Below are 21,867 nucleotides of genomic sequence, written 5' to 3' on the forward strand. Positions count from 1 at the left end.
ATAATTGACTGCTGCCTTGTAGTTTGGTATTGGCTTACCAAAGGCTAGGGAGGGAAACCCGAAAAAATTACCTTGTCCTCCAGGTTGGGGGTTGGCGTGGGGCTAGCAACCCAACCCATAAAAAACAGTTGTTAAGAAACCAAACAATGAGCCTCGTACGGACAGGATGAACGGAAATTATAATGGAAAAGCCAAAACAAGATTTAAGGACATGGATATACGACTTGCAACTTGGAATGTTAGGACTATGTTACAGCCAGGAAAAATGCACGAAATTGCCAAGGAAATAGAGAATTTTAAATTGGATGTTGTCGCAATACAGGAAATGAGGTGGCAAGGGCAAGGTAGGATAGACAGAAAAGATTTCACTCTGCTGTATAGTGGAACAGAGGCAAGGTCTGGAATGAGTGGAGTAGGTTTTATTATTACCAGACGGTGGAAAAAGAGCATCCTAAGTTGGGCCCCAATTAACGGAAGAATTTGCCTTCTTAGATTGAAAGGAAAGTTCCGAAATATTTCTTTGGTATCAGTGTATGCGCCTACGGAGGACAGCGACGAAGTAGGCAAAGATAGTTTTTACGACCTGATAGACTACCGAAATATGACACCATTATAATACTGGGAGATTGTAATGCAAAAGTAGGAAAGGAGACTTATCTGAAGCCAGTAGCAGGAAAATACTCAATGCATGAGGAATGCAATGAGAATGGTAGAAGAATAGTTCAATTTGCGGTAGAGAAGAACTTAATAATCAAGAGCACATGCTTCCGTCATAAAAATATTCATAAAGGTACATGAATAATACCTGGAACACAAAATGTGAACCAGATAGACCATGTGCTAATATCGACAAGACATGCTTCATCTATCCCAGATGTGAGATCATTAAGAGGCCCAAACTGTGACTCCGACCATTATTTGGTGCGAGTAGTTCTCAGTCAAAGATTGGCGCTTGCACAAGCTACTAAGGGAGAGAGAAGGATAAAGTGGGACGTGGAAAAACTGAGGCAGGGGGAGTGTCGGACAAGGTTTGAGGAAGAAATGGAAAGACGGCTCCCAAATAAACTATCGGAAACCCCTGAAGAATTTAATAGCAACAGAGCATGGAATGATATGAAGCACGCCATGACAGAGGTGATTAAAAACACTGTGGGAGAAAAAAGAATTGAAAGAAATGGAGAATGGTTCGATGAAGAATGTAGTAGGGCACTGCAAAGAAAGAATGAAGCATGGAGAGATATGATGGGTAGGGAAACGCGGCTTAAAAGAGAGAGATACAAGGAACTCAGAAGAAGTGCAAGCAAGATATGCAGGAAGAAAAAGAGAGAGTGGCAAAAGAAGCGATTAGAAGACATTGAGACGGCGTACGTGCGGAATGATGTAGGAGGATTCTATCAGAGAGTCGATACAATAAAGAGAGGGTATCAACCCAGATTAAAGTTATGTAGAGACCAAGAGGGACAAATAATTGGAGAAGAAAATAAAGTATTAGAAACGTGGGAGGAATATTTCAAGGAGCAGCTGAGTATAGAGAGAGATAATGAAGAGTTTGCCGAGGAAATAATGACTGCTGAGCCTCTAGTGGAGCCGCCGACCATGCGGGAAGTGCAGGAGGCTATCGACAAGCTGAAGAGTAATAAAGCACCTGGAAGTGATTATATACCTGCTGAGGTATATAAGTGTGGGGGACAAAAACTAACAAGATTATGTCATGAACTGATAACTGGAATATGGGTCAGTGAGGGAATGCCGGATGAATGGAAAAGAGGAATAATTTGTCCTATTTTTAAGAAAGGGGACAAACTCATGTGCAATAATTATAGGGGAATAACACTGCTCAACATAGCCTATAAAATCTTCTCCACAATTATTTTTAAGCGAGTGACGTTATATGCAGAGGAAGAACTCAGTGAAGCTCAGTGTGGGTTCAGAAACAACAGAGGGACAACGGACCAAATATTTGTAATGAGGCAGACAATGGAGAAGTGCTATGAGTTTGATGTAGACTTGCACATTGTATTTGTTGACTTCCGGCAGGCGTTCGACAGTGTAGACAGGAAGCAGTTACCTACAGTACTTACCAGGTGTGGTTTACCAAGAAAGTTGGGAAAAATGGCCTTACTCACAATGGAAGGTGCAAGAGCTTGTGCCAGAATAGATAACAAGTTAAGTAAAGAATTTAGAGTGAATAGAGGCGTAAGGCAGGGTGATGCACTCTCGGCAGTTATCTTTAACCTGGCACTTGATGTTATTCTTAAAGCATTGCAGACAAGCGGCAGTATTGTAACTAAGTCCAAGCAAGCATATGCGTACGCAGATGATGTGGTGCTTATATCAAGAAGCAAAGCTGGTGTGGTTGACATGCTCCAAACTCTAAAAAATGAAGGTAAGAAGTTGGGTCTTGAGATTAATATAGAAAAATCTAAATATCTTATAATGTCAGCAAACGAGAGAAGAAGACATGTTGGTGATCTGGAATGTGGGGGAGGAGTTTGGCTTCAAAATGTGAGGCAGTTCAAGTACTTGTGTTCGCTTCTTAATAGTGAGAACAAGGTACTCTGAAACTTTGAAAAATATCACCAGTAGAAAGTTTATTTTTAAACAAGAATAGCTCTCAGTCTAAGAGATTCACTTAAAACTATGTCAATTCCATTAATCAAATGGATGCATATTGAAGTTATTCATCCAAATTTCTTAAAAGTTTGAAATAAATATCATGATAGGTTCTACAAATTTTGAACTTATTTCGATAAAATATGTCACAATAATATGCGATTGCAGTCCATTGAAAGTGAGCGAGCGGATATGATGTTATCCGATTAAATCGTGATCAAATACGCTGAATTCAAACAGTGCTCAATGAGGAAAATAGTCTCTAACCTCTCGATCATGAACAACGTCAATGCATAACGATACTGGCATCAGTAAAATGACTGCTCCCAGTGACATCGATGCTAGAACCATGATTGGGCTGGAATCTAGGTCACGTATCTCTGTTGGAAAAGGATGAGATTTTACTTCTATTTTTCCTTTCCTCTTTTCTCCTAGAATTTTCCTGGAAAACAAATTAGAGAATACCGGTAATTGAAATATGATAATTATTGAAATTTACTAAAATATTATAATTTAATTTCAATAATAGCTGTGCTTCTAGAGCACATAGCTGTGCTGGAGAAGATTGTTTTAATTTTCGGAACAAAATATTTCAAATTAATATCTATTTTACAGTTTCGAGTACTGAGTAGAAGGAATTTTGTTATCAATTCGGATCTTAATCTTTCTAAATTCCAAATTAATAATTATTTCAAGTGTTGTTTTGTTTTGTTTCAATGACGAAATTAGTGAAGAATTGGAAAGTCGCTCATAACCTTCATTTGGACAATTTATTTTATGAAATTGGGATGAAAAGAAGTTTTGGACTGTAGTCTGTTTCTTTGTCCTCAAGTTGATTGTGAATGATGAATAGATAAATTAAAAAAGAAAATAAATAATTTTGTATAATCCCACATCAGAAAGCATATAGCAATATAATGACAAAGAATGAATCAAGGAATATTCTTATTCACATAGAACATAGATCCATGTGTGAAGAGAGAATTATTATTATTCTATCTTCCTTTAAAAACAAAACATTCTTATTGTAGGAAAACTCGAATTCATTCATACTACTGTAGTAATATTCAATTTATTCTAGAAAAAATAATTTATAATAGAAGAATATATAGTGTATACTCATACCGACTATTTACTCATTATTCATGTATTCAAAGTTTGACACATACTCAATTTAATATAGAATAATTTCGAAAGTGGAGACAATTGAAATAAAGATTAACTTAATTTAGATGCTGTGCAACAGTAATACTATTCAAAACACATTTATAAAACATTATTTTCTACAAGCATTAGTAAATATTATGCATATTCATGTATATATTCATGTATTTATTGAAATTTCAATATGGAAGGATTTCAAAAGAGCTTCTTTTATATTTTTTATGCCCCCTGTAGGTTGGGGGAGCTTTGAGTCGAACATCGTACTCAAGAATGTGTTAGAAACCCGAATTCACTTACAGTATCCCTGCTAATCGTAGGAGGTGAGTAAAAGGAACGCCAAGGCAACTCCAGAAGTTCCTAGCCTTCAAACGCACGGGATCTGCCCCATCAGAGCAGTTTCGGAGGGGCAAAAAGAAAAACCCAAGAGACCAGAGATGGGTGAAACTCCAGGCACAAATGAGGGTCAAGTAGCTGAGTCGAGGGTGACCAGGTGCCCAAGAGGCAATTTGGCGATCCCTCCTTCAGCGGAAGGACCTACAAAAAAGCCAGGAGTGGAACTCACGTAGGTCACGAGATTGTGGGTGGAGACGCCAAAACTCACCACTGCTCAAAGAAGGGCGGCCATTCAGGCGAAACTTTTTGGGAGAGGTGAGGTGTTTGACCCTGCAAAGTTTCGGAGGGGCAAAAAGAAAAACCCAAGAGACCAGAGATGGGTGAAACTCCAGGCACAAATGTGGGTCAAGAAGCTGAGTCGAGGGTGGCCTAGAGGCAGTTTGGCGTCCCCTCTCTCAGCGGAAGGACCTACAAAAAGGCCAGGAGTTGAACTCACGTAGGTCACGAGTTTGTGGGTGGAGAGGCCAAAACTCACCACTGCTTAAAGAAGGGTGGCTATTTAGGCGAAACTTCTTGGGAGAGGTGAGGTGTTTGACCCTACAGATTTTCGGAGGGGCAAAAAGAAAAAACCCACGAGACCAGAGATGGGTGAAACTTCAGGCACAAATGTGGGTCAAGGGGCTGAGTCAAGGGTGGCCAGGCGCCCTAGAGGCAACTTGGCCGCCCCTCACTCAGCGGAAGGACCTTCAAAGAAGACCAGGAGTGGAACTCACGTTGGTCACGAGGAAATAATCAGTCTGAAGAGACTGCCAAGCATATCATACTGGATTGCAACATGCAACCAGGTGATGAATGGGATGTTAGCTTAGGGATGACGGTTCTTGTAAAGGACACAGGTATTGGTTTGCCTAACTAACATACTACTTGGTAACACAATAAGCTTCGGTTGACGTGTGAGGTTCTTTGAACCTTTGGATCATTGAATCCGTCCCTTCAAAATAATAATAATGAAAAGAATATTTTTATTATTTTTTTTATTCAACTCTTGAAATAAATGTATTATATTCAATGAATTCCAATAATTGAATTCACTGAATGAATCACTACATTATTTATTGGATTTTGTTGATTTTAGAAATAATTTGAATTTGATTAGATAACTTACTTATAGAGAGCATTATTCATGATGTTGACAATGATAGGAAGAGAGTGCTGCGTAGTATCGTTGTAAAGTACAGTATATTCAGCATCTTTTAAATCACAACATGAGAATATGTCGAGTGCAGCCATATGAGGAGCTACATCCAGTAGTGTGGGGTATTGGCCATCATAATATTCTGTTTTCACATCCAGCAGATCTTTTAATGCATCTGATTCACCATGCAAAGCTATCTTTCCATTGATCCCAGTGTAGGTCTCTGAAAGCGGAGAAAATATATTATTCCACAGGACAAAAATAGAAAGCAATATGTTGATTTTGAATAATAGAAATTAACTAATATACAGAGTGATTACAAATGAATATAGGAATTTTATAACGCATGAAGATTAATTAAATATTAAGATTAATAATATTTGTTACTGAATGATGATTATTATTTAACGATTTTTCCTCTTTAGCAATGATTACAATAATATTGACAGCATATCGGTTTTTTTAACAAAATAGTGTACAAATACATCATTATAACAAAATGTGTAAAATACATCGCAGATCAAAATGGATCAAGAATCCATAACCGTTATAAATGTAATTGCGTTAGGTCAGCAGGACGTGAAGGCCATGCATTGAGGCCTCTAAGTGGCTTATAGAACGGGAGAGGAGAGACGGAAAGTGACTAGAGGCTATTCCTTCCCTTTTCATCAATTTCCATTCACAAAAAAATTGGACTTACTAAACTGAAAAATAACTGTAGCTCACCTGAATCGAGTTTTAGTGGAGTTGCTTTTGAAACAAAACCTTGCATGGCCAGAGTTGAGAAGCCCAGATTTGCGAACATTATTGGAGCCAAAAGCATCAATATTAATCTATATGGGTCTCTCATGAGTCTCTTGGCTCTCAGTTTCACAAGTGCTATGAATATCTTTTTGTAGTCTGGGCTTATATTTGATGCTTCAAAATTTATTCCAATCACATCAGATTTTCCATCACTCACCAGACTACTTTTGCTCCTGTTCACTGATTTTGGTTTCACAAGGTGATCTGTAATTCAATAATTGTTTAGATGTTTTTCATGACGAAACACTTTACAATAACTCTGTTGCTGTTTATACACCTTGTGTTAGACACACGTGTTTGCAAGTAAATATTCGAAAAAACACTTCATTTTTAATGAGCAATGCATTTACTCCTAAGGAGAAGCTACATGAGCCTGACATCAGAGGCGGTTGTTTTTTCAAGGGTAGGACTGTGTGGCCAAAATATGGGAGAAACAGGGTTTGATTAGATCTGCCTTTTTTGAGATGTTTGGAAATTTCATATTATTCTAGTGTGTTAATTTCTGGTTCTTCTAGAGGATGGGTAATATTTCAATATAATATGTTTGTATGTTCTTGTGATTGTGTCCAGTAGCTATTAAATGTTCTGCATGTGTGGACTATGAATTTTATTTTAATTATTTAATGTGTTCCCTGCATTTAATCTTGGAGCTACGGCCAGTCTGTCCAATATATACCAAATCGTTCACCTCAGAACAAACTTGCCGCCTTCAACTCTAAGGCTCAACTCACACTTACGCGACTCAGGTCGAGAAGATACTCGACTCTAGTCGAGAGCATGTGTTTTCAAATGGTGACTTCGCGGAGACTAGAATCGACTAGTGTCGACTAGTGTCGCGGAGACTAGAATGTTCTCAGTGTCACCATGTTTTTGGAAACACATGCTCTCGAGTATCTTGTCGACTTGAGTCACGTAAGAGTTGAGCCTATGATTCACAGACTGAAATAAGCATTCAACTTTCAAAATTCAGATACGCATTCCACTGACAAGAGAATTCTGTCTATTCTGTCTATTCTGTCTATTATTAGACAGAATTGTACAAAATGGAGTGATCCGTGGTCTAGTGGATAGAGTGCTTGCGTAGCAGCATAGAGATCCCGGGTTCAAACCCTCTCAATACCAAAAGTTTTTCAACCAGATCACTCCCGTGTTATCGGATGGACACGTTAAATTGTCGGTCCCGGCTGAAGTATGACAGTCGTAAGGCCCATTGACGGCTTAAATTATATATTCAGGCGGGATAGGTTCCCGCAAGGGACTCCCCACCAACAAAAGCCATACGAGTAAGTAAATAAGTACAATATTTTTTTACTTGTACAAAATAATGGCTATCTAGCACAAAACAATGGCTACACTCCAAACATAGTAGAAAAAATACACCAAAAGATGATGAAGGATAAACGAATCCTTGGAAAAAGGCCTATATCACATATAAGTCACACTATGCATAGCAAATTTATTAAAACCGTTCAGGCTATATAACTGCATTCGGAACAGAGAAATCTTAAAAAATCTACTGAAAACAAGAATAATAATAGACAGCTTTCCCATTATGTAATAAACTCGCGCTAATTACTCTAGACTTTCTTTGAAGTGTTCCTTACAAACTGAAAAATAAATTTTCAATTGAATAAAAACATCAACTGACGTTTTCCGTAATATTAGACAATAACTTTTTTCCAATATTACTCTACCGATTCTCCACTATCTTTTTCACATTGTTATTATAATTTACATATAATATGCTATTTAGTAGCCACTGTGCTCTTGCTAGTGCACTGTTTTATATTATTTTTCAACTTATTATTTTGTAGGTCTATCTCATTTTTTTCAAAGGATAACTTTATTGTTTTACTTATTATATTATTTGTAGTAGTCACTGTGCTCGTGCTAGTATATATAACACAGTTAGCTATTGTCAACATACCAAGAGAAACCCCAGATCCACTCACGACTGACTCAGAGTGAGAAAGGCTCTTCTTAGCATCATCAGAATCACTCAGAGAAATCTGTGCACCGTTGACCATATTTTTGGATAGGTTATCGTCGTCGTCGTCGTCGTCTGAATTGTATTCTTCATCTTTTCCCAGCTGTATGAACACCTACGATAAAATCAACAAAATATTTATGATCAATACTCAATAATAATACAGAATTATCTTAAATGTATTTCGATTTATTGAATGAAAAAGTTTACATTGTAAAACATTACCAGGTTGCTTGCATGGGAGTTTCATAACAAAAGATTATTTCAGAAATTCTGATCGAATTTCTACCAGAAAAATATGTTGGTTTGTATTTATCATGATATTAGTTATAGACGAGTAGAATTATATAAATAGGTTAGATGAATGTTAATTTTTCTTAAATGCAAGAAATCATTGCCTGGTGATTGAGGTAAGCGATATTAGTTATAGACGAGTAGAATTATATAAATAGGCTAGATGAATGTTCATTTTTCTTAAATGCAAGAAATCATTGCCTGGTGATTGAGGTAAACATTTAAAGTATGTTTAAAATAGAATGTTTAAAAAAATTATTGGATCAATTGCTTGTACAACATTACCTCTTAATCTTTGAAGAATGTGTTGTTTTGCCCATAAAATGAAAATAATATTACTCAATATACGTGTATAAGCCTACCGGTATTTATACATTTGAGATAAATATAATTTATAGCCTACAATCAATGCAAGGAGTTACACCATATAGTGATTCATGTATGTGTGAATTTGAACAATAATTCAATTCTTCACTTAATTATCATTTACGTGAGACCCCATATCACGCTCAAATCTAATCTGATACCTTTGACTATCTTTTATCAAAGATTTAATTCCTTATCAGACCTGTCAGTCTTTGATAATGACATTTGATAAACGATGACGTATTACAGCAGGAAAGATCTTTGACCAAATATTTGTCCGAGTAAAGCTTGGGTTCCATATATCAGTGAAAGTGACCATACAGTGGGAATATCAGAAACTGCTATTTACGAAAAGTATTTTTCCAGGATTTTGAAAATCTGAAAACTGCAATAAGGAAGACAGCAATCTGAAAACTGCCATCACAGAAAATTAGAAATTTATTATTATTCCAAAAAGTTCTAATAATAGGACTATTCATAATCGCTCGGCTGTGATGAGTGAGAACAGTCCAATCAAAACTGATGGAAATTATATTTTCACTATGCCAGTAACTTTCACTGATATATAAGAATTCAGCTTATGGGACTCTTGTTTCGCCTACAGATACGGGTAACACTTTACCTCTTCGAGTGTTGTCATTGAGACACCATAGCTTGAAATGTGAAGATTGGAAGCTTCATTACCGACGTTCTCTTCTATCTCAAGAAATAGAGGAGCGAAGCAATGGACAGAATCGTGAGGAAGAACGTAGGACAACTCTTTACCATGATGTCTCGCTAAAGTGGCACTTGGCACATGGTTCAGCACAAGTTCTGTGCACATCTCCTCTTCAGTATTATCTTCCAACACCAGCCTTCAACATATAATACAGCATCAAAGCAACTATTAAAATAAGTACCACCATAGGGTATGTTCTCCCTCTATAGGTACTTCCTTTGTTAAAATTATATTCTGCATCACCATGTATTTGTTTCATTCCAATTTATAACATGCAATCAAGTACCTATGTTTTAAAGCTTGTATATGAATTTTGAATTATGAAATGTTCTCAAATGCCGTATGACTTATGATAAATTCTATTCAAGTGAATAAATATAAGAGAAAAACTTTTAAGCGATAATGTATGTTGAATAAATTATGATCTATGATTTTTCCATGGATTATGACTTACCGTAGAGATAAAATTCAGTAAAGAGAGATCATTCAAGAAAATCGATCATTTTTAAAACAGGATTGAGGGAAGGATTGAGAACAGTTTCAAATCAAATTAAATCAAATTCTTCATTTGCTATAATACAATACAATTTTTTCAAAACAAAAACACCATTGAACTTAATTTAAACATAAACATGAAATAAATAATAATTCTTCTCAAAATTTGCTTATAGGCATTGCCAGCAAAACCAGAGGTTTGTATGCTGCAACGAGTCTCGCTAAAAATCTCGCTAAAGTTTTTGATTTATCGGTAGGCCTACTACTAATTAATAAAAACATACAAAACTGAGTTGAGGCATGTGTTAAACACGTCATACATACATCCCATTTCAAGGCCTAGAATATCACACGGATCAAATATAATATGATATTTTTTTGTTTCATATTCAAGGAACTCAAATAGCAAGACACGAGAGTTATTTGGAACCACTGAAGTAATAAAGGTTCATTTTCAGCATTCCTCAAAAAATCATCACTAAATAGATTTGTTAAATAAAGTGAGATGCTTTCTAATCAATTTAATAAAACAAATCATAGTATAGAATACAAATAATACATTTGGCAACTCACGTTAGATGATATCCAATTCCAAATTTGCTTTTCAGAAATAGAGACGAGCCACAGCACCTCAGTTTTCCCTTTGATATAACTGCTTTACGATCAGCCAAGATGTCAGCCTCGTCCATAAAATGAGTCGTTAGTAGAATGACCTGCAGAAGATATGTTATTACTGAATAGTGCAATTTTATTATTATTGTGAATATTGAAGAATTGTATTGTTTTTCAATGTTATTTGCAAAAAAAGTTTTCTATATTGTATATTGGTATATTACAATAGGCCTATACAAATATGTAGCCTAGGATGATTCCAAACAATATGTAAAAAGAAAATTGAAAAAAGAGAATTGCTTGTCTGGTAGAAAATTCTGGTTGGTTGAATGATACACGGAGGAGTTCTTGGGGGCCTTCCGGGATCGAAAAATATCTATAATGAAAATTAATGTGAGTTTTTAAAAACATGGATAATTCTTATTTTACCTTTCCCTGTTTCTTACTCTGCAGCAATGACCACAACCTTCTTCTTGAATATGGGTCAACCGCAGCTGTCGGTTCATCCAAAATGATAATCTGCAATAAACAGTAAAATATTATGTATATTAATCTATAACATTATAAAGAAAGGAATTGCTTGTTCATGTTGGAATTACAGGATTGGCACATAGACATGTCTGAGCTACTGTACTGATTTACTTGAAATTTTGCATGAATATTCTCTTAATTTACCAAGGATGGTTCGGCTACGCCTGTTTTAAGTTCTTTAAGTTTCCAGTTTGTGATACTTTGCTTGAGTGGAAGCAAAGTATCACGGTAGCAAAGTGGAAGCAAAGATCTACGGATCTACTGGGGTATTTTTTCTGAGAAGAGACAAATGTTGATAAAAGAATAATTTTTCCACCAAGAATTACTCAAACTCATGATTATTCTTCGTCTTGATTGTCATGAAGGTTGAGGCATTTGTCATTTAAAGTGGATCAGCCTACCAAAACCCTCTTCATAAAATGCTGCTGCCAAATGAGGGGGCTATGAGGTTGTTTTGAAGCTACTCGTTGGTTTGTAAGCTCTGCCCTCAAAGTCATGTCTTGAGTTTGGGGAAAAGGTTACAATGGTCAAGTCAGGCTTGTATGGTGGGTGATGGAAATTATCACATTTGACTTGCTGGAGAAGATGTTTGCTTGCACTAGCACTGTAAGTTGTCATGTTACGCTGAACATCATCACTCATAAAGTTTTGAATCATTCTTTGATTCATACTGAAATATTGATTTTGCTTAGAAAAACGAATAATGCTACGTAATTGGCACTTGGTGGGAGAGTCAGGTGAGGTGGCCATGTTTGTGGGTCTATTAAAGCAATATAGAGCAATATGTTTATTAAGTAGAGCGTGCACTAGGTCGGTGGAGCGGCGCAGAGAATTTCCGACCTGGAATTAAATACATTGTGATCAAGTGTAGGAGCGCGGCGCGACGTCGTTCCGACCCCGACAAGTCTAACAGTGGTTCACTCTTATGACTACAAGATCTATAAAATAACTATTAAAAACATATAAATAGGAGAAATAGCTCTCTCATATCATGTAATAATCTCTGTTTTTTGTTTAATCTAATTCAATTTTCCAATTCATCTGAATAAATAATACTTTGAAACCTATATTTATAAAATTGAATAATAATAATTTTTATTGACATTCTACGTACACGGACTTAATAGCCTCTGATTTATTTTAAAGTTCATTTTGCCCAACTATTATAATAAAACCCTTAGATAATAGAGAATGGTTCTTCTTAAACAAAGCTTTTAGAATATAACCTGTTTTCTTATACTTTGAATACTGTTTATAAACTGTTTTCTTATACTTTGAATACTGTTTATATACTGTTTTCTTATACTTTATATTTTTAGGCCCTAAATTTCTAAACATTTGATCTATAATTCCTATTCATTTTTTTCTTTCTAGTCTGTTTCAAGATTTCATCGTAGAGCTTCTAATATTCTATAGATTCTCTTAATCCTGTTTCAATCAGATTATTGGCCTTCTAGTGGGCCTAATAGTGGTGTTTTGTCAGACTTCCTTATTCCCATCCTGCTTTCACATAGTTGCTTATATAGCTTACGTATAATTATATATAGTCTACTTATTTCAGCTGTATTTGGCTGTTTAAGCAAAGAAGTTTATGTAGCAAATTGCTTTGTTTTTTTTTCACTTTTGTGTCGCAGTGGTCCTTGCAAATATTGTGCTGAGGTAAATTCTGTAAACTTGGCACAAGCTTTGCTCTGGATTTTGGTGGTCGGGCTTGGTCTGCTGGTGGACAGAGCACGCGCGATCATACATTGATAGCGAAGAAATTTCATAGACTGTAAAGGAGCCTGTGTAAGGTAGATTGATTGGAAGTGGGAGTGTAGGGAATTCTGAATCTTGCATTATGATATAATAGCAGAACTTACGTCTTTTTCTATCAACTGTAGGCTATTTCTATTGTTTCAGAGAAGAATCTTATTCCTTATCAAACAAATTATCTCGATTAGCGATAATCAAGTATCTTCAATTCTTCACTTTTAATATAGCATTTTCAACATTATTCTTTCTATTTTAATCGCAAAGCCTTAGTTATTATAACCTTACTTAATCTCTAATAGTATGGACCTCAACATTTCCTAGCATATTTCCCCTTCAGTTCAAAACACAGTGGTTTTGTAATATAATTTATAATCATTCAGTACTGCTTTTTCTTATCCAACTACTCTTTTGTGGAGTCTTGAGTAATTTTTATAGAGGCTTCTAGATAATAAATAAAATAATAGATTCCGTCATTTGACATTGATTGACTTGATTGTCTCTATTGACTAATAATAAAATATATTCAAAATCTAATTGAGAGAGCAGCTTCTACTTTTGTTTATGAATAACTTTATTGAATTGCATGGTGGGTATTGCTTATTGTTGGTGTTGGATTATTTTTTGTTTAACTCATGTGTTTTCCCGAATAACTGTATTGCATGCTATACATTCATGCATTTGAACTGTGTTTGTCATATTAAGTGATTACCTAACGAAGAAAATTATTCCCTTCCACTGGTTCTCATGATGAATTGTTCTTGTCATTGATCACTAATAGAAATAGTTGCTACTGGTTGTCTCTTCGTTTTTTCCTCGTTTGCAGGGTTTAAGCGATAATCTGGGGAATGGTCAGCATAATTCTGTCAGTGCTGGTTTGGTACATTGCTCTCTATTCCAGGAAAATCCTTCGATTAAAATATGGTCTGATAGTCATGGTAGGGGTATAAATGAGCTGTTGACTAATCGGTTACCTTCCAATACCAGATGTTATTCTTATGTTGCAGCAGGGGCGCCTCTTGAAATTCTGATTGAAAAAATGTTAGATAAGAGGGAGATTGGTGAGACGAAAAGAGGTGATTTTGTTGCTTTGATTGGGGGCACGAATAGTTTTGCTCATGGTTCTTACTCCCAGGATAATATTGACAACTTATCAGTAAAATTGTCCAAAGTGATAAATAGCTACAGTCATACCAACCTCATTCTTGGCACAGTCCCTTACAGATACGATCTTCCAGGGAGCTCTGATGAAAATCGTGTTATTAGTTGTGTGAATAGGGCTATAAGATGTATTCCTTATCATTACCCACATTTGTCAATTAGGATTATTAATTTATGGAGCTACAATAGATCTATGCATACCAACCACGGTCTGCATCTCAACAGAAAGGGAAAGCTGAGGCTAGCTAAGGATTTTCTGAGTATATTTGCTGAGTTAACTTTGGCAAAAAATAGTCTTCCTTCTGAGAGTGTTAAATCTTTCAGTCACGTGAATGACAGGTGATTGAATGACAGGAGATTAGAATGACACGTATGCATGTCACCAGCTGGCCAGTCTTCATCATTGATTGATGGACAGGCTCTACAAGCTCTTCAAAATTCCAGTATTTTTTTAGAACCGGTAACCTAAGCCCAAGTGGTGGGTTAGATAATTTGGGCAACGATACTACCATTATGAGTCTCAACATTCAGGGGTTTATGGGTAAGGTTGAGTCTCTGGAAGCTGCTTTAGTGACTGAAAATTGGCAACCAGCTATGATTTGTTTGAGCGAGCACTGGTTGAGAAGGGATAATTGTGGGGTTTTGAGCTCTCTTGAGGGGTATTCAGTGAGATCAGCATTTTGTAGAGAAAGTAAGGCAAGAGGGGGAGTTGCAATCTTAGTTAGGGATGATATTTCTGTCACGGTTAGAGAGGATATTAATGGTTTTTCTTCAGAGAAGGTGTTCGAAGTTACTGTAGTTGAGTCCGAGGGATTGTGTGGTGGTAAAAGAGAATGTTCTGTTGTTCGAATGTTCAGTATCGACTAGGCAGTCGTAGTGAACGGTTGTTTTCTTCAATGCTCCGTATCTGACCGTTTCTTATCTATAGACTGAAATTGACTCGCTGAAAGTTGTTGAATAGGAAATTTTATAGGTTATATTGTTTGAGCATTGAATTTCTTCTCAGTTGATTAAATAAACTAGATTTGAATTAATTTCATAATTTATTACTATTACTATGTCTACATGTGGAAAGTGTTCGTTACCAGTCAAGAGAAGTGACAAGAATAAGGGAGTTTTGCTTCAGTGCTCTCGATGTCAGACTGATTTCCATAGTTTTTGTTGTCGAAGTCATGGTCGTGTGATACGTGTATTGCTAATGTGAGACTACAACGTTCTCAATCGGACTCAACTCCAGTTAAACCGATTCATACAATGAACCCGACTTCGGAAGTGATCGACATGAGTAACTTTGTTTTGCTGTTTGAAAAGTTCAAGGAGGACATTTTAAATTCTCATAAAGAGTTGGAGAGGAAACTGGATGAAAATATCGCTAGCAACAATCTACTCCATGAGACAATAAATTAAGCTGCAGCAGGAGTCCATTGATTCGTTGAAGAAGGAAAACGCGGAATTGAAAGCGGCTCACATCAAAATGTTGGCGTTGCTTGACGAACATGAACAGTACTCTCGTCGAAATACCGTTGAAATTCATGGTATTCCGGAAAGTGTCGATGAAGATGTCGTTCAAATTGCTACCTCGCTGGGTCGTGCATTGGACATTAATTTAAACAGTGGAGCAATTGACTGCGCTCATAGGCTGGGAAAACCGACAGGCGACCGCCCCCCTGCAATACTTGTCAAATTCGTTCGTCGGATTGATGCGCATCTTCTTCTTGATAGAAATAAAAAGAAGAAGATTTCACCCAAGTCAATCAACCTGGACGGGGAGGGGCGAATCTTCATCAATCTATCGCTTACCAGGGGACAGAGAATGCTTTTCAATGCTGCGAGGGAGTTGAAAAAGGACGGATTGGTGCGGCATGTGTGGTGTGATCGAGCTGGTCGAGTAAAAGTGAGAAAGGTTGACCTCGGTAAAATTTTTATTATTAAATCAGAGGAAGATCTTTTGCAGTTCCGTGAGTAAATGTTTTCTTTTTATCACGATTGATTTATTCAAAATTAGACTCAAATTAATTTGGTACGGTTTTCTTGGTTTCTAATGACATAAGTTACTTGTTATGTGCGTTACTCTTTTTCCTTATCATGTCTGCCTCCATTTTCACCCATATAGTATTCTGATAAGTTCACAAACTCAATGAATAATACCGGATTTATATTCTAACTTACATGCTAGTTTGTGCCCAATAAAGTTACTATATGGTAACAAATATGGTAATTAGCAAATTATTTAAAGCCTGGTAAATTGATTAATGATTTAAGTTATTTGACCTTGTAAATTATTTACCGGAAAATTAATAATTTATTTAAGTTGTTTTAAACCTGGTAAATTATTATAAACCTGGTAACAAGTATTTGAATAGCAACATAAATAATATATACATCTACATGGAATATATAAATAATCTTATTGTATTAAAATAATAGCCAAACAATATTGATAATTGCAAAAGGTTTATAAATAATGTGTATCATTATACACGGGATAGTTTGTGTTCAATAAAGGTACGATACCTAGTAACAAAGGTTTAAATTGTAACATAAATAATATATACAGTACATCGACTCGGAATATATAAATAATTTTATTGCAATTTAAATAATAGTCGATCATATTGATATTGCAAAATATTTATAAATATTATATTGATATGTACCATAATACGTAGGACAGATATGTCAGTTGAAACCATGGTTTTAATCTATTATTCAGGTTTTTGTTATCTTCTCATCGAAAACTTTGTACTACGGTGTGTTTATGTGATTATAGTTATTTTGATGATCAATTATCTTTAATAATATTCTGAAAACTTTTGTCCTGGAGATGTTATTGTACTGTATTGATCTTTAATTTTATTTTAAAAAATAAAGTCTCAGTATTCATACTGTTGGTCAGTGAGTTATTCTGCTACAGCTAAACTGTGCTGAATATAAAACGTCCGAATATAAATATGTCCGAAAATTGGTGGAGAACTATAGATCAATTTCACTTCTTTCTGTGTTTTCAATTATTTTTGAGAAGCTGATTAAAATTTGTCTATTGAACTTTCTAAATTCATCCAATTTTTTCTCTAGTAGTCAATATGGCTTTAGGGAGGGCTTGAGAACTGAGTTGGCTCTGAGGAAATTTGTCTCGGAAATATGTTCAAATATCAATAATAAAGAGATTAGAAGAGTATCAGGTTTGTTTCTGGACATTCGAAAAGCCTTTGATACTGTAGACCATTCTACACTTGTCAGAAAGTTGGAGGCATCTGGAGTTCGTGGTCTGCCACTAGCTTGGTTCCGTTCATATCTTACTGGGCGTTCCCAGGCTGTAAGCATTGGCTTGAGTTCCAGCCCGCTTCTGATGATCGACTGTGGAGTTCCACAAGGCTCTGTGTTGGGACCAATTTTATTCTTGGTTTACATCAACGATTTGTATCTGGGCCCCTTCAGAGGAAGTTTTACAGTGTTTGCTGATGACACAGCACTTTCTTATGGTGCATGTTCTGATGAGGATTTGTATGATCAGATGTCAAACGACCTGCACTTGATTTCCATGTGGTTCGGGTACAATAAATTAAGCCTGAATCTTGATAAAACCATTTCTTTGAATTTTGGAATAGCCTCTTCTTTCTTGCTAACCCAACCTTTAAAGTTCCATCATGTGGGATGTACCACTCGTGACTGTGACTGTGGTATCATCAATCAGTCAAAAAGTGTAAAGTATCTTGGCATTACTGTTGATGACAATTTGATGTGGAAAGGACAGATAGACGGCATGAAGAAGTACCTGCGTTGCTTACTGCATAGAATTTTCAGTTTGAAAAATATGTGTCCAACATTTGTTTTGAGAGATCTTTACTTTGCTCTTGCTCAATCTCGCCTTTCTTATGGGCTGGTCTGTTGGGGAAGTACTTATATAATTCACTTGAGGCCAGTCATGTCTCTGCAGAAGTCTCTAGTTAGAGCAATTGCTAATCAAGAGAATTTTGATTTTCTATCGTCATGCCAGGTTATGAAAATCATGCCTCTGAGGCACCTGTACGTCTTCAAGGTCCTGTCTGAATTCTATTGGTCTAATGGAAATCAAGGGGCAACTTTGGGACATGAAACTGGAATAATGAGAGCAAGGTTCACTGATAGGTTCCCAATCCCTAGGCCCAATAGCACTTTCTTTCAAAAATCTTTTTGTTTTTTGCAAGGCAGGTTTTTCAATCATGTGCCACAGGATATAGTTTATGCTAATTATCCTCTTCCTGTTCTCAAGAGAAAAATAGAAAAGGTAATTTTTGCTCTCAATATCGATGTTATTGAAAGCTGGTATCATATTCAGAGACAAGATTATTCATTTATGTGAAAAACCCTTGATAAAATGTTTTAAAATTAGCATGTAAGTCATATTGAGTTAAAAATGCCTTTTAGTATGTATTCAGTGAGGTTCCCTGCTAATGTTCTACTGATGTAGAAATTCAATAGGTCTAATCATTTTGAATATCCTCAAATTTTTTAATTTTTAATTGCGTAGCTCCATCTCATTTTATACTTTTTTGTAGCCTATACAGTATATTTACAAAATGTTTCATCTTAGCCTAGTATAATTAGTTATGCTCTCGTTTCATATATTATTTTCTTCTTATATTCTTTTTATTTTTGTCAATATTCTAATATTCATTATATTGTTGTTGATATGATACTCCTGTGTGCAGACGGAAAATTTATTTTCTTTGCGCTCAGTAAATTTGCCATAATTATTATGATTTAGTTTTAAACTTTTATTGTATTATTGTTTTATTTACAATCAATATTGTGTTTTCAACAGTATGTCTGTATTTGTTTTTATGGCAAATAAAGTCTATTCTATTCTATTCTATTCTATTCTAGTATCTCTCTATAGAACACCGGATAGTTCTTTGGATGACTTCTTTCCGCGACTGGATACACTTCTTTGCAGATTGAGTTCGGATGTAATTTCCTATGTGGTGATTTTAATATCAATGTCTTGGATCATTACTCGATCCAGTGCAAACAATTCATTAATGTGTTCTCTTCTCATGGGTTTACTCTTTTGATCAATAGTCCAACAAGAATTCAATCAGGGCCGTTTTATACTACATCAACTTGTATTGACAACATAATAACCAATGTTGTATCTGAGAGCGTTGTGGGTGGGGTGATTGACTTGGGTTTGTCTGATCATCATGCGATATTTGTCAAGCTTATTGGTCGAAAACAATGTGAGGATGAGAAGTATATAAGTAAGAGAATTTTCTCAAGCAAAAATGTTGAACGCTTTATAGATTTATTGAAAGTGGAAACTTGGGAAGATATTTTTTCATCCTCTAGCTGTGATTTGTGTTTCAAGAAGTTTTTCTCTAGATTCAATTGATGCTTCATGGAGGCATTTCCAATCAAAACCATGAAGATTAAAAATAATAGTTCAATGAAAAAATGGTTGACTCCAGGTTTGAGGATCTCACTTAAAACAAAAAGAGAGTTGTTAATGTCTTTGAAGAATGATGCAAGGCGGGATCCTAGCTTTCATTCATATGTTAAAAAGTATAGTAAGGTACTGAAAAAAACAATTACTTTGGCCAAGAAAAAATATCTTGATAGTGTGATTAAGCATTCGGATAATGTTACAAAGGCTACTTGGCAGGTAATAAGGAATACTATGGGAAATTCATCTTTCAAAAACGAATGCCCAAAATTGTTTGCGGATGGAGTTTTGGTTGACGAGCCTGTACAGGTTGCAGAATGTTTCAATGAGCACTTCAACAGGAAATCCAAAGCACATAGGTGCAACTTAGAGGACATTAAAGAGTACCTACAAGCATTCAGACAACATAGAATAGAGAATAATAGTGGTATTAGACAGTTCAGATTCCAACCATTATCGGAAGGGCAGGTTCTCAGGATAATGACAGGCTTAAAAAATAAGGGTTCAGCGGGGTGGGATGGCATTCCTATATTTATCATTAAAAAATCATGTAATCTCATACTTAAGCCTCTAACATACTTGATTAATCTCTCTTTTGATACTGGACATTTTCCTGACTTCTTGAAATATGCTGTTTTGAAACCTTTGTACAAGAAGGGGGATAAGAATGATGTTGCTAATTTTAGACCAGTAGCTCTGCTCTCATCTTTCTCGAAAGTTTTTCTCTGGGTATTTTCTGTGACTTGTCGGGAGCTTTTGATAATGTTCAACATGATCTTCTATTGCACAAATTGAAATATTATGGTGTAAATGGGAAAGAATACTCATGGTTCCAGTCATATTTATCGGGGAGGTTCCATAGAGTGTCAATATCTGTTGGTAATGAGACATGCAGCTCTTCTTGGTAACCTATGTCTCAGGGAGTACCGCAGGGTTCAATATTGGGTCCCCTCTTATACCTGGTCTATGTTAATGACATCGAGAGTAACGTCAATTTCAAACTCTCTCTTTTTGCGGACGACACTACAGCTTTAATCACCAGTAGGAACAGTGAATGTTTGATAAGAGAGGCTGAGAGGTGTCTTGCTGAATTAGATTCGTGGTTTGTTCAGAATAGTCTTAGTTTGAACTGCAAAAAAACTAAAGTAATTCCCTTCAGTAGAGACTATAAAAGTTTTGGAATAAACTTGAATACTCAAAGTAGAGTTGAAACTTCTGATTCCACGACATTCTTGGGTCTGATGGTGGAGAGTGATTCGAAGTGGAAGCTACATATTTCTCATGTCACTGGTAAATTGAATAGAGCCTTGTTTGCATTAAGAGTAATAGCTAGAGTAGGGAGTGAAAAAACTGTTCTTTTTGTATATCATGCTTATTTTCTGTCAGTTATGAGATATGGAGTTATTTTTTAGGGAAAAAGTATAGAGAATAATGGAATATTCATACTGCAGAAGAAAGCCATTAGGATAATTTATAAGATTAATACAATGCGCTCTTGCAGACCTTATTTTGAAGAAAAGAGATTGCTGACGGCTCCTGCTATTTATATATTAGATTTAGCAATCTTCGTTTTTAAAAATAGACGAATGTATGAGGAGAACCAGGTGAGTCATCCCCATAATACACGATTTAGAGGTTTTGTTTACCCACATCACAGACTAAGCCTGCTGGAGAGTGGCCCGTTTTATATGAGAATGAAAATATTTAATTCAATCCCATCTCACATAAGAGAAATTGATGGCTTGAAGGAGTTCAAAAAAACACTCAGGGAATTCCTTATTGTATTGTGTCCGTACAGGTTAGCAGACTTCCTTGTTGAATAGTGTTTGATTGATGTATGTTATGTGGGATCTGTTGTGTTGAAATAGGAGGGATGGTAGATATTAGATTAAACTTTGACGTGTCATATACTGCGGGATCATTGCTCCCTTAATGCAGTTCAGTAATTGTGACGAACAAGAAAAGTAAAAGTAAAGTAAAGTCCAGAAACTTTTCGAGCTCCGCGCCGCGCCGCGCTCCTAGTGCACGGAGGTTCGGAAAAATTCCGCGCTCGGGTAATTTCGTGACGGCTCGGCTGTTTCCGAGCTCTGCTTCTTTCGAACATGGCCAGGCTACCGTAACTATATAACCATAGTTGTTGTAATATTGTTTTGTTGTATATTGCTCTCTGTATCCCAGGTATACAAACTCTTCTACGATTTCGAAGTTTTTCCCCTGGATCTCTATGCTTTGGCCATGCTCTCGCCCTTCTCCAGAGTTGGAGGCCACCATAACTTTGGATTTATTCTCATTTACAACCAGACCGATTCTTTTTGCAGCTTCCTCCAACCGCGTGTAGGCGTCCTTCATAGCTGCTGGCGATCTACATGCGATGTACACATCATCTGCATACGCTAATATCTGAGTCGGTCTATTGTACA

At 36.0% G+C, this 21,867-nt stretch overlaps 1 protein-coding gene across 1 annotated transcript in view; it reads right to left on the bottom strand.

Moving 5' to 3' along the window:
* LOC111043629 (ATP-binding cassette sub-family A member 2) overlaps positions 1-21,867 on the bottom strand; it is a 166,108-nt gene that overhangs the window by 16,097 nt on the left and 128,144 nt on the right. Inside the window, exons 16-22 of the mRNA XM_039441849.1 lie at positions 11,011-11,100; positions 10,543-10,682; positions 9,379-9,610; positions 8,037-8,211; positions 6,032-6,313; positions 5,276-5,528; positions 2,881-3,055 (exon numbers count right to left, since the gene is read on the bottom strand). Coding sequence (XP_039297783.1) covers positions 2,881-3,055; positions 5,276-5,528; positions 6,032-6,313; positions 8,037-8,211; positions 9,379-9,610; positions 10,543-10,682; positions 11,011-11,100 — 1,347 coding nt within the window. The remainder of the gene's footprint in view (positions 1-2,880; positions 3,056-5,275; positions 5,529-6,031; positions 6,314-8,036; positions 8,212-9,378; positions 9,611-10,542; positions 10,683-11,010; positions 11,101-21,867) is intronic.

The sequence above is a fragment of the Nilaparvata lugens genome, chromosome X (assembly GCF_014356525.2).
Source record: "Nilaparvata lugens isolate BPH chromosome X, ASM1435652v1, whole genome shotgun sequence".
Lineage (NCBI taxonomy): Eukaryota > Metazoa > Arthropoda > Insecta > Hemiptera > Delphacidae > Nilaparvata > Nilaparvata lugens.